The sequence below is a fragment of the Ictalurus furcatus genome, chromosome 8, assembly GCF_023375685.1.
Source record: "Ictalurus furcatus strain D&B chromosome 8, Billie_1.0, whole genome shotgun sequence".
NCBI classification, from domain to species: domain Eukaryota; kingdom Metazoa; phylum Chordata; class Actinopteri; order Siluriformes; family Ictaluridae; genus Ictalurus; species Ictalurus furcatus.
The window spans coordinates 22,766,004-22,784,042 of NC_071262.1; the positions used below are offsets into that span (position 1 = coordinate 22,766,004).

The window sequence follows — 18,039 nt, forward strand, 5'->3', positions numbered from 1 at the left end:
TTGATACCAAGAATCCTTTTATAATAACAATAATAAAAAATAAATCAAATGAAGGACCACGTCGGACCCCAGCAAAGTCAGGAGGGGGGGTCGGTTGGGGGGTCTGAAGTGCTTTCTTCCATATCTGCAACTGCAATCTCGGATAAATCCAGGGCTCAGCTAGTCCTCAGCTTTCCCACCAACATTAAAGGCATTTTTACAGGCTGCAGCTTGTTGCTAAATGCATCATCATGAAGAAGGAGAACACAAAAAAACCCCCAGCACCTTGCATTCTTCAGTCGCTGATGACATAGTGGATTTTTTTTTATTTTAATTCGTCCTTCCTAGAAAGTTTATGACTGACAGGTCAGAGCTCAAATGTTCTTATACACCCCTTACTCGAACACGCCAAATTCATGTCAAAAAATGACATCTTAGCAAGTTTTATCTAGGATATAGTCACATTTATATAGTATTTTCTATTATAAGATTACAATAAACCAAATATAAGGATATTAAACCTTTCTCTATATATTTGTACAAATTTTAAGCTTTAAATAATGATCTTAAAAATAACCACTGATTCATTCACTCACTTCTGTTCCCTTGACTACGTTATTTAAACATTTTAAACGTCATCTGCGAGAAAATTTTGGTGATATTTTATGTTTTCGTAAAAGTATGTTATAAGCAGGGGAAAAAAAACAAAACAAAAACAAATGTCAGGCAAAACCTGGATGATTTATTTGATTTTTTTTTTTGGTCTTTTATTGGTTCCTTGCTAAAATTCGGCCACATCTGAGCGGTTTTCCCAGACCGCCACACGTTTATCTGATGTGCTAAATCAAGTGCAGTGCTGCATCTTTCCAGGACTGGTGTAAAAGTTTCCTTGACGCTGTTATGAATCATCACAGGTCTGATTACAGGTTACAGAAACCTCAGGATACAATAATACAAGCCAAACCTGTCAGCCGAATGCTTCATGAACAGGATGTTCGTGCACTACAGAAAGCAGTGATGCCGGTTCATCATTTTTCCTGCCTATCTGCAGGGTGTCTGGAACTCATTTGCTTTAATCCCCAACGCGTAGAACATCTTCATGATGGATATCACCGAGGTTAAATCGCCGTATGGTCGTATTCTTGTGTGCGGCAGTTTTTTTTCGATAGCGATCTGAGAATCTGTGCTGAATTCTGGTCGTTCTGTGCGAGTTGGTGTTGTTTGAGTGTATGCTTACACAGACAGTTTTCCGCACGCCGTTATAAAGTTTCTCATGTAACTCCCTTTGAGGCCGTATATGGAAGCCCTGGGCTTAAACTCGAGACGTCTCAGTATCTGTTTCTTCTTTTGTCTCTTTTTCTTCAGCAGCTGCTATCCAACCACAAATCCGTGTGCGAGACTTAATCCGTTCTACAGTTAAACACCGATTTTGTCCAAAAGAGACGCAGTTTTCGCTTAATCCAGACAACTCAACGCTAAGCGTAAATTCAATTCAGTTCAATTCAATTCATTTATTTCTATTGAAACACACATGGACTTTGTTCCGTAAAGTAGTTAGTCAGTGATGTTGGTGTGTGTGTGAGGTAGGTTGTGATTGTGTTTACCTTCCATCTGGGATGTTGCTCAATCGGGAGATTGTGAGGAGAGATAAAGGGGTCACGGGAAATAGCTACCAGAGCTTTTTCTTTTTCTTTAAAACATGTTATTATTTTTTTTAATCCTGAAATGCCATAACATTTGTTTTTGACATTGTACTGCATTATATTGCCATGATTAGATCAATAAATAAGGAATAAAACATCCTAAGTGTCGTGAAAATAATCAACAACCAGTAAGGCAGTTACATCGCAAAAAGTTGATTATTTTCCAATAACAGCGCTTTCCAATGTTTTTTAGTCGTCCTATAACACAGCAATTGGCCAACAATGACTGTATTTTCTTTAATTTAAAAACAATGACATCATAATTTTTTTTTTTTTAAATTAAAAGTTAAGTTATTTAAGTTAAATACAAGTTAGTTCCTGTAATCACTTATGTTATAGCAGGTAAGAACATCTTTTTTTTCCCCTCATGAAGTGAAAAAGCATTTGAAGAAAACTTAATCAGAAAAGTCAGAATGTCAGAAAACTTAAAGTCACAGCTACAAGTTACAAAAAAGCCCTGACACTGGAGACTCCTTCCACAAATGTTAAACAAACATCTACACCGTACCAACAATTACATTTTAAATCCATTGATGTGACTGTGTAAGTTGTTACCATAGAAACGCTAACAGATGAGAACGAGCGCATTAATATAAACCTGTGACCTTCAGAGCTGTTGCTCTAGAAAATTAATCAACACCTTCTGGCCAATCAGAATCGAGAATTCAGCATCTCCTTGATAAAACCATTTTAACATAGTTTTAATGTGATTACATTTCAGTTGTTGTATTTAACTATTTGAATAATATCACTGAGACAGAAAATATGTTTTGTGATGAGGGTGATGATGCAGTTTGTGCAATGCTAAAGCAGTAGGTATGAGCTTCCCTTATTTGTTAGCAATATTAGCAAAACTGTAACGGCGAAACATTTCTTTTTTTTTTTGTCAATATGTTTAAAATAATGTGGAATTTTATCAGGTTTTGTTGCAGTGTGTTTCGGTAAGAAAAGGGCATTCCAAAAATATCTGACTCGAAACCACTGTTGAAGCTTGAAGCTATTTTCACCGGACTTTGCCTAACCTTCTGTTCCGCTATCCACTCAAGGTCATGTTTGTCTCTTTGATGTGGTGGATAAATACACTACATCAGTGTTTCTGAGAGCACTGTAAATATTTACCATGGTCTGGTCACCCGTGGGGAGTTCAGCCCACTGCAGTGATAAACTTGTCTTCAGCCAAAATAGACCCAGAGATCTGGACTGAAACCCTGCATTGTGATTATTTTGGAACGCCATCATCACCTCTGTAGATGTTCGTATAATCCCATCGAAGCCAGTCAGCATGGGTCTGAAAACATGGCAGGAACACAGAACTTTGCTTTGAAGCATGAGTGACATAAAGACGACAGGAGCGAACCTAACAGCCAGCACTGAGCAACGTGTAGCGTGGACATGAGGCATGATGGACCCGAGACACTGCCAAAAAGATGGAGGCATCTGCTACGCCCCCAAATCATAACTCACACATATTAAAGTAAAGACCACAAGTCTCAAAAGGAGCTGTGTGCATGGTGTTGTTTTTTTTTGGTTTTTTTTTTTATTAAATATCCTGCACATGCCAACACTGCTGATCTACAACTCACGCAAGATGGGATTTCCATCTGGTTCCACTGCAGAGTTTGCACCATTATATAACTTTTTATAACTTTTATTCTAGAAGAAAGGGTATCCAGAGACTCACTGGGAGGGATATGATGATTTCAAAATGTCAAATCAGAGTGGTTAGTTCAGGAGTGTTTGCTCTGCCAGGACACTTTCAGTTGTAAATGAGGCATGTAATCTGACAACAGTGTGCCTTAGAGCTGGATTTAATAAACATCAGAGTTGAGGTAGGTCCCCATGGTGAGGATTTAATACAGAAAATGCGCACATGTGCATTCATGATGCGTTCAGCTTGACTGGGAGGTGGGACGTCGGAACTCGGATTTACAGTACATTTCAAGCTGCACATTGGGGGAAAAGAATCGTTTGTTAGGAACAACCTCGCCGTCTGACTGATGAGTGATGTATATTTTCCTCCTCAAAACAGTGAACTGGATAGTCAGTGTTATAGATTTAATAAACTAATAAGTGTGGATGTTGATTGATCTAAAGCAAATACTAGTATTTACAGTATAACTCTATTTAAAGTGAAATTTAAACCAAAAAAAAAAAAAAGAGTTTTTTGTTGACAGAACATCATGTGCTTAACTCTGGTTGAAGAGACCTTCTTGACTTCTTGACCTCAGATGTAAATACAGACTTAAATGCTATTCAGAAGTTATATTCGAGTTACGTGCATGAGGTGGGGTTCAAGTAAAACAGAGGCGTGTCTTATTTATGAACAATTCTTACTTTGATGAACAATTTATAGCCTTACTTTGGGCTATAAATACACTCAAGACAAAATCAAAAACGATTGAATGCCATTTGAGACCAATACCAAATACAAAATATGACATTATTAATTCATTAATAGTATTGTATCTTTAAAGTTTATGAATAGGTGTGAACTGCACACAGGTGATCTGAATGGGAAGACCAGAAAATCAGTTTACGTAGGCGTGTAACCCATCTCTGAATACTCTGAACTTTCCCAATGTCAATACTGACGTAACTTTTGGACGTAAGTCGCTGACTCTGAGTACCGTCCACTGTCAGGACAGAAAGTTCCACCATTAAGAGTGGACATGGCACTATCTCGGGCTATAGTTGCTTTGAAAAACAAGGACTTGTTTGGTTAAATTATTCCGTGGCTAAATGAAGAGAGTGACTAGTTTTTAGTTTAGTTTAGGTCTTCTTTTTACTCTAGCTATAGGCTTCTGGAGCAAGAACATTTGTCCACCCCTATCACACACCTTTAACCCTCTTACCCCTTAGTTCCCACAGTATTATGTCCCACAACCCTATATTCCCCATAGAAACAGCACGCCAACCCTGAGTTCCCAGGCCAAAATTGGCCCCAAAATCAACATTTTAATTTGAACATTTTTAGGCCTTGAAACAACCTATAATAATGTATTTGTGTAATATTACTTTGAAAATGAAGCAGTTCAGTGTTTTTACTCCACTTAGAGCGCAATTCTTAACTAGAGAAATGACGAAAAATGCTCGCTAAAATCCTTCTACTCATTTAGAAGTACCATACGAGCATCAGCGTGGTCAATGCCTTTGAATAAATTCGAGTAAATAATAAATAAATAAATAAATGCATTTTAGCGCCAAAAGTCAAGTTTCTGGTGATAATCAGACCAGCAGGTAGTGTTTTCACGAACGCACAGAAATGGTCCCGTTATGACTCCAGACCTCTGCAGTGTCAGTCGCACTGGTTGATGCTGAAGATGAAGACGGATCAGGGTCTGAATCAGGAGAGTTTGCGTCTCTATCAGGTTCGGTTTCAACATCGCCTGAAATTTCACTGCTGTCACTATCTAGAATCCTCGCTCTCGCCTGTGTAACTGTGTATGTTTTCTCTTCTTTTTTTCACTGTTTTAGATGTACCTGTGTTCACTGTAGGTGTAACTTTAGCTGGAACACGATTAGCTTTTCGCTTTGGCATTTTTAGTTCACTTCTACTATTACACCAATATTCACGCTTGGATCTTCATCGTAATGCCGGCGTAATAACGTAATCACGTCGTGACGTCATGACGTCATCAACCTTCCGGGTTAAAAAATAATAATTAAATAAGTAAGGAATCATAGCAGAGTAATGCCGGTACACCGGCCTTACGGGGATAACGTTTACACTGTAAAGCCGCTATATCGGCCTTACGGGGATTTGGCATAGACGACCAAGCCGGTATATCGTCCTTACGGGAATAGATCAAAGATGGGCAAGCCGGTTTTTCGGCCATACGGGGTAAGAGGGTTAACCTGTAAAAGACCCTTTTTGGTAAGAAAACTACAGCGTGTAAGGGTAATTTCCCCTTAATGTTGCAGTTGTAATTTTCTTGACTGTGAGTTTGGAACAGAGTGTGATGGCGTCGCTTGTGTTTCAGACCTGCACGCAGGGTGAAGACAAACTGGCCATCGTGTGCATCACTCCCTCGCTGAAAGGCCTCAACGTCCGTCCTCCCGTCGCCACCAAGATGAAGTTCGTGCTCGACGGCTTCTCGACGCGACAGTACGACTTGACCTATGTGGAGGACCCGAATTTCGAGGAGTTTCAGAAGCCCACTCTCACTCCCAGAGGCAGCAAGAGTGTGCTGGAGATTAAGGTACGGGGGCCACTCATCACCACACACACACACTTGTCGGACACATGCAGTATGTCCTATTTTGCATTCTTTTCTAATTTAGCAAAATTGTTCATTACAAATGATATCATCTTATGAACTTAGAAACTTGTAAATATGAGCATGGATTTTAGAATTTCTTAGTATTTGGTACATCCCTCTTTTTGCCTTAGCGTGCAGTCGAGCTGACAGAAGTTTAAAGTGTAAAACCTGACGATCCGTGTTTGATCAGATCCATCCGAGTGTCATCTGAAAACGTTCTTCAGTGGAAGAATTTGAAAAAAACGTAACCAAGGAGAGGTCAACCAGCCTGGCCAATATCACTACTCTGTTTTCATTTTTGAACAGAAATAGTGCCGAAGATTGAACGCTCACAAGACTGAACGTTTCCTTTGTTTATTTGAAGCAATTCAAGATTCTAAAACTTTGTTAGTTTCCAGTTTTAAATGAAAAAAATAAATAATTACATTCCGGTGTGCTTTTAGACCTTTTGGACCCCGCCGTACACACAAAACCACCTCGATTCTTTGCACTCGGTGAAGTGGAAGGAAATAATACAGAGACCAAACAGGAAACACAGTTCGTTTCCTATTGCGGACCAGCTGACCCTCTAACCTGCGTATTCCCTCCATCTCTCTTATTGTTCGCAGCTCCTCAGACTTCCAGCCTTTGACACATTAATGGTGAGATCCTTCACATTAGCAGCGGAAACAGGGGTGAAAAAACGAACATTTGAACAATGAAACGCGGGAGGAATTATTATTATTTTTTTTTTTAGTGGAACTGCCACTCACTGCTTAAGTGCAGCTGTTGAGGTGGAGGGGGGTGCACTTATTTTTTTTTTTCTCAGTGTGAGACCCCAGAATCAAATACTCTTCATGTTTACTGCATAGGCCCTTTTAAAGACACACACACACGCACACACACGTGTTTGTTTTACTGTCTTTGTGAGGATCACTCATTGATTAACGCAGCTAATAAATGCGACCTAAATCTAAAACTAACCTTCTCAGTAACCAAAAGAAAACATTTTGCTTTTTAATTATTATTATTATTATTATTATTATTATTATTATTATTATTTTGCAATTTACATAATAAAATTAATAAATAAATAAACCTTGTGGAGACAAGCCATGGTCAAAACTCTTAAATATTCTTGCCTACACTGCACAAAATAATATGTTAGCAAAAATATCTAACATTTCTCGTTCTAAGATTATAATACAACAAACATAATGACTATTAAAGCCTATTTATGGACATATTTATTCATTTCAAGCTGAGAATTGTCATTTTGTTGTCAGATTGAAGTAAACAAAATGATCTGGCACTAGAATAAGACCATTTCAAGCTTGAAAGAAGTAAGAAAGTACTTAGATCTAGGCTTCCAAATTGTATGTTTCTTTAATAACGAGACAATTAAGGGAAATGTTATTTGTATTCGTCTATATTTGAGATATTTCTTACAGTGTGTCCTTGTGGGGACATTTATACTTGTAATCCTATCTTTGTGAGGTACATAACTAACTAATGGCGGGGCACCGTGGCTTAGCGGTTCCTCCGAGGTTGGGGTTTGCATGTTCTCCCCGTGCTTCAGGGGTTTCCTCCAGGTACTCTGGTTTCCTCCCCCAGTCCAAAGACATGCGTTGTAGGCTGATTTCCAAATTGTCCATAGTGTGTGAACGGTTGTACGAGTGTGTGTGTGATTGTGCCCTGCGCTAGGTTGTCACCCCGTCCACGTTGTCCCTTGTCTTGTGCCCCGAGTTCCCTGGGATAGGCTCCAGGTGCCTGTGTAGGATAAGCGGTATGGAAAATGGGTGGCTGCATGGATGGATAACTAAACAATGCACTTTAACTCTAAACGTTATAAAAAGTAAATTGTTCAGGCTCTTTTTAGTTCATTTTTAAAAAGAAAAGAAAAGACCAAACACTTTTCCTCATAAGGACAAAGCCATGCGTATTATTTTGGATGCATTTAGCACACACGGTTGCTGATTGTCCATGTTTAATGATAATGGGAACTTAAGCAGTTCTCATTTATTTAGCCACCAGAGACTTTTTGTGCACTCTCATTCCCATGCAGTTTGTTTGTTTGCATTCGTAGTGGTCCATGCCAAGGTTTTTTTGTTTGTTTTTTTGTTTTTCTATAGAAATGAAAATAGAAACTTGGCAACTTGAACTGCATCTGAGACATTGTAAATGGACCAGAAAAGATCAGGAGAGATGGACAGGGAGGCTGAATCAGTACAGCAGCAGACGTCAGCGTTCGTTCATGTGGCTTTAGAAGGGAAAAAACATTAATGGAGGAAAATGCATTCTGCACTGCAGGAGGCCATAATGGTGGGGGGGGGGGGAACTGCGAGTTATTGGATGTCCGTCCAGAAATCTGTGTGTGTGTGTGCGCCTGTCTGTTTCTGTCTGGTCGCTGGCTGATTGTTAGTGTATGGGAACAGGTGCAGAAGTGAACAGTGTGTCCAATCTGCAAAGCCCAGGCTGTCATGCAAAGAATGTGATCACTCTCTTTATTGCCTTCTGCTCTCTCTCTCTCTCTCTCTCTTTCTTGTTATAATAGATTCTTGTTTAGATTAGCAGATCAACTTAAACGCAAATCCCCCCCCCCCATCTTTGAACTAATTTGCATGTGCGATGTAATTAACTGCACACACAATTAGCAATTCACAGAGAATGAATGAAGTAACACGCAAAATAGGGGGCTGAAATAATACCGAATGACACTTTTGCGGGTGCTATATGTTCACGTTAGTTAGCTCAGATCTAAAAAGAGTCAAACTGAACCTAGAAAAATGATACTTAAGTATAGGGTTGCAAAACAAGTGGAAATGGGCTTCTGCTCAAATTTACTAATATACTTGCTCTTCAGCTGTACTGATTTTTACACTGAAGTGACTGAGAGGCTGCAGCAAATCACATTGTGTGTGCAGAGTTAACCAGTTTGAATTTACTCCTTGGATGGACAAAACATAGTATTTTGACTCTTCTCAATAGTCCCTGTTATCAAGGTTAGCAAGTTTTTTTTTTTTCAGGTATTTATGTTTTACTGACACAATCCATTAATAATAAAGATTACAAGTGAAAATACATACATGTACATGTGCAACATTGCATTTTGTTTTTTATTTAATTTTTTTTTTAAAGTATTTTTATTGATCTGCACTGAATCACCCTGAATAACCTCACATAACAGATGTTGACATATAGTCCACAAAACACAATAATAACTGAATACACAAATGAACCAGTTCAAAAGTTTACACACACTTTATTCTTAATCCCGTGTGCCATTACCTGGATGATCAACGACTGTTTTTATGTTTTGTGAGAGTTGTTCATGAGTCCCGTGTTTGTCCCGAGCAGTTAAACTGCCCACTGTTCTTCAGAAAAATCCCCCAGGTCCTGCACATTCCTTACGTTTCCAGCACATTCTGCATATCTGACCGCTTTCCAACAGCGACTACGTGATGTTGAGATCCATCTTTTCACACTGAGGATAACTGAGGGACTCGTACACAACTATTACATAAGGTGCAAACATTCACTGATGCTCAAGAAGGTAACACGATACATTGAGAGCCAGGGGGGTGTACACTTTTGAACAGGATGATCGGTGTAAATTGTTATTATTTTGTCTTCTGGGAAACACGTAAATATCTTATGTAGCTTCTGATGGGCAGTACTAAATGAAAAGAAAATAAGATCTTTAAACAAAATAATAATACTTTACACAGATCATCCTGTTCAAAAGTTTACACACCCCCCCCCCCCCCCCCCCGCGCCCCCCAATGTATGTCATAGTCATGTACGAGCCTCTCAGTTGTCCTCAGTGTGAAAAGATGGATCTCTACATCATATAGTCGCTGTTGGAAAGGGCTCAAATATGCAGAATGTGCTGGAAAAGCAAAGAATGTGCAGGACCTGGAGGATTTTTCTGAAGAACAGTGGGCAGTTTAACTGCTCAGGACAAACAAGGGACTCGTGAAACGAACAAGTATCACAAACCATAAAAACAGTCGTTGATCATCACATTATTGTGTCTTGTGGATTATATGTAAACATATATGTGTTATGTGAAATAGCTTGTGCAGGGCAGTACTAAATAAAACACAAAATGCAATTTTTATGACCCCTCTTATTAAAAAAAAAAAAAAGATTAACATTTTGCAGATTCTGCAAGGCGTATGTAAACTTATGACCTCGTGTATGCATTCATACAAAGCAAGCTTCACTACAGGAAACGGTGTTCTAATTGAATTACTTATTTATGCATTCATGATGAATTCTGTGTTTTTATCTCTTATTCTGTGCACGCAGGTTCCTCGTGTGGATGTGGAAGCGGTGAAGGGAGAGGTGTTGCGAGTGTCGAATCGCTCCTGTGAGAGCGTAACTCTGGTGGGAAACACACTGGAGTGCACGGTGCCCTCCGAACTCCAGACCTCCACCAGAGAGCTCGAGGTGGAGGTGAGAGAAGCTCGAAACCGCCGATTCTCTCCTATTTATCGCCGTTCGCTCGGTTTCACACTCCCATGGGGCCAGATTGGCTCGATCATATTTTTCAGAGTGGGATATTAGATATTAATTTTCCCTCCACGGCTGCTTCATTGTTGTTTTATGAACCCCGAACGCAATGCTGATAAGACGGCTTGTATTTCCTCTCCATGCACACAAACAGCATGGCTCTTCAGGCCGCAGACGATCTGATACGATGCTGAGCGGAGACTGGACGCTCAGTGAGTGTTAGTGTGACATCGGGCTCTAATCTGACCCCATCTCAACACAGTGTGAGAAAACGCACGTCTCGGCCTAAACTCAATAACCGTCTCGCCTCTAATCCAATTTCCTGTCCTGCTTGCAAGCGTGCATGCTTTCTGACCACTTCAAATTATTTCTGAGTGAATGAATGCTTCCTCTTCATATGGGCGAGTAGATAAATGATGCTCAGCTGCTCAAAATCTACGAGTCAGATTTTACCCTACTGTAACAGCATGTACGAAGTCAATGACGAAGTGGTGTGATAAAGCAGACTTACCTGTTACCACTGCTACCAACCCGAAGTTGATTATTTCCCTATGACAGCGCATCCTGAAGTGTTTCATTCCTCTTTATACTGCAGCGAATTGCTAACGAGTGCAGTTTTTTAAAACCACAAGGTGTTAGAGGCATCAGGTTTTCAGGTTGTCCATTTGAGATTCACGTTAAGTGTGATATTATCTCAGAACAGGATTTTATATTTAGAATGATCACTATGATAACAAGCAGATAAACTGATCAGATTTTAGAAACAGGGTAAAGGTCACAGCAAGGCCAAATACGCAAACTAGTTTCTCTTTAATAGCTTACTTCCTGTTCGAAGTATATTTTGAGGCTATTTCTGGTATACGGATTAGTAAAAAGAAGATCTAGACTTCTGCGGTGGCGGAGGCATCCCCATCGACACCATTGGAATTGAGTTCTACCAGTTGTATATACCTGTTGTATAACGTCTGCAAAACAAGTTAGTTCTAACGTTATAGCAGCTATAAACTTGGTGTCATTCCCTCACCATCCTCTCTTGTTTTCTCTCTCCCTCTCTCTTCAAGTTAAAAAGACCAAAAAAACGCAGCTTGTCACGTTATCGAGAAACCGCAAAGCAGCGTAAACTCGTCTGTCCTGAAACTGTCTGAAAACTTAAAGTTACATCTTCACCTCTGACACTGGAGACTCCTTCCGTAAACGTTAAATAAAATGTGTTTTCATTCGTTTATGTGGAGCATCCACTATACAACTTCCTAACAGTGAATGAGCTGTTACTATAGAAACGCTAACGTGTTGGATTATTATATAATAATATAAGCCTGTGATTTGCAGCTGGACTACTGTCAGAGCTGCTGTTACAGCAAATTAGCCAACAATCAGAGATAAGAATCCAACAGCGCTGTGGGATAAGTTGTATTAACGCATTAATTCAAGTGGGTTTGGAGTATGGAGAAGGTTTAAATATACAGACTGCGGCTCTGCAGGATTAGAGTTTAAGCACTGACTGTAACTGCCAAGGTAAAGTGTATCAGATTTATGGCGGTGAATGTACACCACACTTATCTTTATTCTCAAGCGCTTTCTTACCTCTTATACCTCTTATCCGCTGTTCGGTCCACTTCATCATTTACATATACAACTTCACTAAAAATAGCTAACGTGGAAGGCATTTGACATAGCTCTGCATTCAAAAGCATGACGTTTAAATGGTTAGGTCTTCTGGAATGGCCGATTTGGATTGTATACCTTGACGTTCAAGTTGTAAATTCACGTTTTTTTCCATTTAAAACAGAGACATTAACAGTGCTTAGGAAGCAAAATGCATAACCAGGGTACGTAGCTAAGGAAAGCGGTGGAGTCGGAGTGCGGAGAAAAGATACATGACGGTCAAGCTGTAACGTCGGGGATGTCTTTTTTTTTTTTGGCATAGTTTATTGCAAACTTGTCTGTATACATGTGTCGATGATTGTGCGCGTGTGTATTTGCAGTGGATGCAGGCCTCGTCCTCGGTCAGCCTGGGCCGCGTGGTTTTGGCGCAGGAGCAGGACTACAAGCCGCTGATCGCCGGCGTGGTGTGCGTGTCCATCCTGCTGCTCTTAATGCTCGCGCTCTTCGCCTGGATCAAGAAGAAGAAGCACATCGACGGTGCGTATTGGCGCAATCGTTTTCGCTTCTCTTCGCAACTGGCCGTGTTTGAGATCCGGTTCAGTTCTGGATGAGAACACGTTGTTTAATAGGGAGACCCGAGAGAGAGAGAGAGAGAGAGAGAAGAGAGAAGCATCAGTTGCTGGGTTGCGCTAGACTGATAATGCAGGAGCACATGGGGAAGCGGTCTGTCCTCGTTTTCTTTAAAAAAAAAAAAAAAAACTGTCTCTTCTCTCTCTCTCTCTGTCTCTCTCTCTCTCTCTCTCTCTATCTGCGTGTAGATTTAGCTGAGGGGATGGTTTGGTATGACGGCCGGGCTCACATTCCACACTTGGACATGCTGGCAAACGCGAGGAGTGTCAGTCCCACTAACGAATTGGTGTCTCACGAGTCTCTGGACTATAGAACCACTTTGCTTGAGGGTACGTTTTGCTGCCTTTTGCTGCTTCCTGCTCAAAATAAAACTTTTTTTTTTTTTGCATCATGTTGCTCCAGCAGGGATCCTTCTACAGCTCAGCAGACAAACTTTTATCCTCTCCCTCCTCCTCCACCTCCTTCTCCTCTTTGCATGCTCCCTTGCTCTCATTTCTCCAAGGAGTAAAAACTCTCTCTTTCAGCCACTCATCCATTAAAAAAAAAGCCAGGTCTCGAGTTTCACCCCTTCTCCCTTTGTAGTTGTTGTAATTACCTGACCTCTTAGACAACTCAGCTCATTTAGCTGACCCTTGTAGTCTTAAGCTTTAGCAAGCCAGTGATTGACCCCTCGACTTTCTGACCCCGCAGACCAGAGCTTGCCGATGTCTCCGAACGAGTCGTGTCGTCCTCCCCCGTACGTCCACGCACACGTGGACCTGTCCTCCATGCTGGGGGCGGAAGGAGACCTGTCTTCTCCCCTCCTGCCCGGTTCCGCACCTGTGGACCTGAGTAACCTCCACCCTGAGCTCCTGAAAGAGGTGCAGCACGTCGTCATCGCCAGGGAAGACCTGCTCTTACACGTTAATGAGATTATCGGAAGAGGTGAGACGACACGCTAAAGATTTTCAACAGTCTAGCATATACTCTGGCACTGAATAAGTCATATGATTAATGCATAAAGTTTGCATCCCCACGGTGTTGAAGTCACACAAATACAATTCCAAGGGAAGCAATGCAATACTTAAGAAATATTTGCACCCTTAATAAAAGATATTGCATAAAATAAACATTATACATAATAATTTGAGTAGAATTAAAAAATTCGAACGAAATCATTCTCACTAGAACTTTTTTTTTTTTTTTTTTAAATATTAGTATTTTCTGTGCAAAATATCTTCCAAAATTATCGACGCCCCTAAGAGACATTTATTTTGAATCAGTGTAAACAAACAGGTCATTCTTGGATTTTTTATTTTTTTTTTATTTGCTCACAGTGCAAGAACTCTGTTGTTGCCTTTAATTATGTCCTGTTTCCCAGAGGTATAAATATGATGTTGCATACATGGAAAAAAAAAAAAAAACAACAAGAAGAAAAAACTTTCAACACAAAAGAGAAAGGTGGTTGATGACCTCACAAATCAGGTAATGGATAAAAAAAAAGTAAACAGATGAAAAAATAAATATCCATAAAGCACAATTAGGGCCATAACAAAAAGTTTCACATGTCTGAAACAGTGAAGGGGGGGAACAAATAAATTTTCTTTCTACAATTTTATCTTTTTTAATTTTATATTATTTTACATTTAAAATATGAGCGGCTGTGGCTCAGGTAGTAGAACGTGTTGTCCACTAATCGTAGGGTTGGCGGTTCGAGTCCCGGCCCACATGACTCCACATACCCAGGTGTTTCCTTGGGCAAGACACTGAACCCCAAGTTGCTCCCGATGGCAAGTTAGCGCCTTGCATGGCAGCTCTGCTACCATTGGTGTGTGTGTGTGAATGGATGAATGAGACACAGTGTAAAGCGCTTTGGATAAAAGCGCTATATAAGTGCAGACCATTTACCATTTATCAAATGATCAATATTGTTTGATCATTTGTGTTCCCGAAGGAATATAAATGAAACCTAGTACACCAAATGTCCCTTTGCAGTCGCTGTAGATTATCATAAGGCTACTCAGACGTTCTTTGCTGTATTTTCTGCATTAACACAGTAACAATTTTCCACATTTAGCGCTATAAAATCCCGACTGATGTCTGCGGTATGAAACCGTATAACCTAAATGAATGGTACATAAATTGTGCACTTTCACGCACACTGATTTTAAAAGGAGCTTTTAAGGAATTTGAAGCCAATAAAAAAATAAAAAAAACGTGTCGAATTGGGGCGACACTGCAGGACGTCTGCATGCTAAATCGCCCCTTTAGCCATCGTGCTGTAAAGGGGGGGTGAACTCAGTGAGATCAAATTTACTGTAGGGTTCTCGTTCCCATTCTCAGCGTTGCCCTGAATTCCCGAAAACCCACTGCAACCCCTCTGGGAAAGCCCAGCTCTGTGTGTGTGTGTGTGTGTTTGCATGCGGTTGAGTAAGTTTTAGTACAGTATGAGTGTGGGGGTGCTCGGTGTGGTGATTTGTTCCCGTTTTAAATTCCCGTCTCATTGTTGGGCTGTCTCGAGGCTCCGTGTGGTAATCTGATTCAGCTGCCATCTGGGGCAGATGTGATAGCAGCTCAGAGGGCAGATTACGCTCTTCCACACACCAATATTTTACCACAAACACACACCAACCTCAAAAAGCACACCGCGGCCCCACCTTTCTCACTGTCCACTCAATAGCTGTGTTTACATGGACAACAATAATCCACTCTTAACCCGATTAAGACCATACTTTGATTAAGAAACTACCATGTAAACAGCAATTTTTACTTACCTAAATCTAATTAAGGTCATACTCGAATTAAGCTCTAATCGAATTAAGACAGGTGGAGTACTCTTGTTTTAGTCGCATTATGGACGTGTATTACAGACATGTAAACACCTTAATCACATTATGAACGTCGTGTGAGAGTTTTCACCGCATTTTGCGACAGGACACGATCACACAAGGCAGTTCTCAACATTTTATGGCGAACAAGAGAGTTCGGCTGCGTCCCAAACCGCGTACTTGCCTACTATAGGCCTGTAGTGGGGAAAAATACATGTATCTCGGCTACTATATAGACGGTAAGTACGTGGTGTGAGACGCAGCCCTCGACTTCAAGCAGTTGTCTATTAGCACGGATAGCATGACAAATAATTAACTGCACGTAAAGCGTTCGTAATTTTTTTTTTTTATAAAAACACCCAAAACTGTATACGGTACCATAACGAAGACGAACTGTATGTTGATACGTGAAATTCTGGAGGGACGTCGGACGGCGTGGCGGGGTGACGTAATGACGCGGGCTGTTAATCGAATTATGTTCTATAACATGTAAAACGGGAACATGACAGGAGTATTCTAAAAGTGACTCATGTAAACACCTTAATCACATTATTATCTTAATCAGAGTAAGGTCACTAATTAGATTACTGCTGTCCATGTAAACGTAGTTACTGTGTAGTTTGGGTTAGAGAAAGCTCTCCCATGTGAGACCCGAGATGTGACAAAACATCACGAGATACCACAGCACCCTAGTACGTGAACAGTAAAGTCTCTTTTACATATGATCAGATGTTTCGTTCGTTTGAACAGAACCCTGATGTGTGGTTCTTTAGGCAGATGAGAACACAGCAATCACACTCAGGTCCCAGAGGGTCTCAGTTGTTCTTTTCAGAGAACTCTAATGAATGAATCGTCTCTGAATCGACTCTGAATCGACTCAGCTGCAGGACGTGAATCAAACAGCCATGTGTTTTGGTTAGCAGCATTGGTTTGTTGATTTTTATAGATACAAGCTGCTAAACTGAGCCAAAGGACAGAGCTGTAGCTCTGCAGAAGTTCCACGAGGTCTGAAGATTTGGACAGTTGAACAAAGAGAGAGAGAGAGAGAGAGAAAACACCAGATATGACACACAAAATGTGCTCCATGTTCTCCTTGCTCGAGTGATTTTTGTGATTTCTACTCGCACATACAGTTTTCAACAAATCAAAGAGCTTTATAGGGGTGCGTTCAGCACCTTTGTTTTTTGGTCCGTTTAATTATGTGCAGTGTGAAAGCAAACCAAATAGTAAATGACCCAGTCAGTTTCATTGTGACTCAGACTCCACAAAAGGACTAATGCGTGTGAAGAGTTTTCTCTAACATACCTGCGTCATCTAAAGTAGTGTTTCTCAATCCTGGTCATGAAGGACCACCGCTTTCTGCCAAAACTCAAACTCGCCTGATTCATCTTTCAGCTAAGCGACAAGCCTGAACCAGATCAAATTGGGTGAGTTAGAAACAGGAGATTGAGAAACACTGCTCTGTATTAATCCACTGACAGTTCACTCGCGCTGACTTAGTTTACATAGCAGGGCAAATCTGATTTCATTCTCAGACGAAATGTCAAGGCGCATAGCGATGAAAAATGCGTACAGTAAATACATCAAATTGAATCTGAAATTGTTTAAAAATGTGATTTGGCTTCTTAAATGCACTGGAAAATGGATTTTTGTAGAGAGTCAGACACTTTGGAATCCCGACACTGCTTCTATTAAAGAATTCGTGCTGATAGAGAAATGACATTAAGCCGAGACATTAATCAGGTGGAAACAGTGACAACATGAAGGATTGTGGGTAGCTGAGAAGTTTCATTTATTGATCCAGGCTCAGGTAGTCTTCTCACTGGACCTGCCTGCATGCTGGTATTTGTTCAGCAATGTTGTTTTAGTCACAAATTGTTCAGAAAAACATTTAAAAAGAAAGAAAGAACAATAAATCGGATTTGACTGGTCAAACCGAGTTTCCGACGTTAAACGGATTTGAAACCACGAATAGAGTCTGAGTGTTTTGGTTTTTTTTTTTCAAAGCAGAAAGTCGTTGTTGTTTTTTTTAAAATTTTTTATTCAGAGCCAAAATTCTTTTCCTCTCGATCGAGTGTACTAACAAAGCCGTAAAACACGGAGCAGTCGTATAGTAACACTGTTTAACCCCAGAGCACATTGCATGCACATTGCATATTTTCCCATACTGGAAATTTCCTCTCAGATGGCGAGACAGAGAGAGAAATGGAGGGAATGGAGGAAACAGGAATATTCCCACCGCATTGTTGCGCTGTCCGCACTGCGGGCAGCTTTGGGGATTCCTCATTGTTCGGCACTGTGAAAAGCTGAACGAAATAAACGGCCGTAAACACGGTGCAGGACCTCTGATAGATTGATGCACTAAAGCTTACTTTTTGTTTTCCCCTCTTTGTGAACGGCAGGACACTTCGGCTGTGTTTTCCACGGGACTCTTCTAGAGCCAGACGGCCAGAAACAGCACTGCGCAGTCAAGTCTCTAAACCGTGAGTGTGTGTATGACAACGTACTGTTTAACAGTAAATTATATTCATGCAGATGTTCACAACTGTAATACACCACAGC

General features: G+C 40.6%; 1 protein-coding gene across 1 annotated transcript in view; it reads left to right on the plus strand.

Moving 5' to 3' along the window:
- Nucleotides 1-18,039, plus strand: part of met (MET proto-oncogene, receptor tyrosine kinase) — a 63,497-nt gene that overhangs the window by 34,783 nt on the left and 10,675 nt on the right. Inside the window, exons 11-16 of the mRNA XM_053631542.1 lie at nt 5,663-5,881; nt 10,232-10,378; nt 12,421-12,577; nt 12,859-12,999; nt 13,361-13,594; nt 17,880-17,960. Of these exons, the coding sequence (XP_053487517.1) occupies nt 5,663-5,881; nt 10,232-10,378; nt 12,421-12,577; nt 12,859-12,999; nt 13,361-13,594; nt 17,880-17,960 (979 nt within the window). The remainder of the gene's footprint in view (nt 1-5,662; nt 5,882-10,231; nt 10,379-12,420; nt 12,578-12,858; nt 13,000-13,360; nt 13,595-17,879; nt 17,961-18,039) is intronic.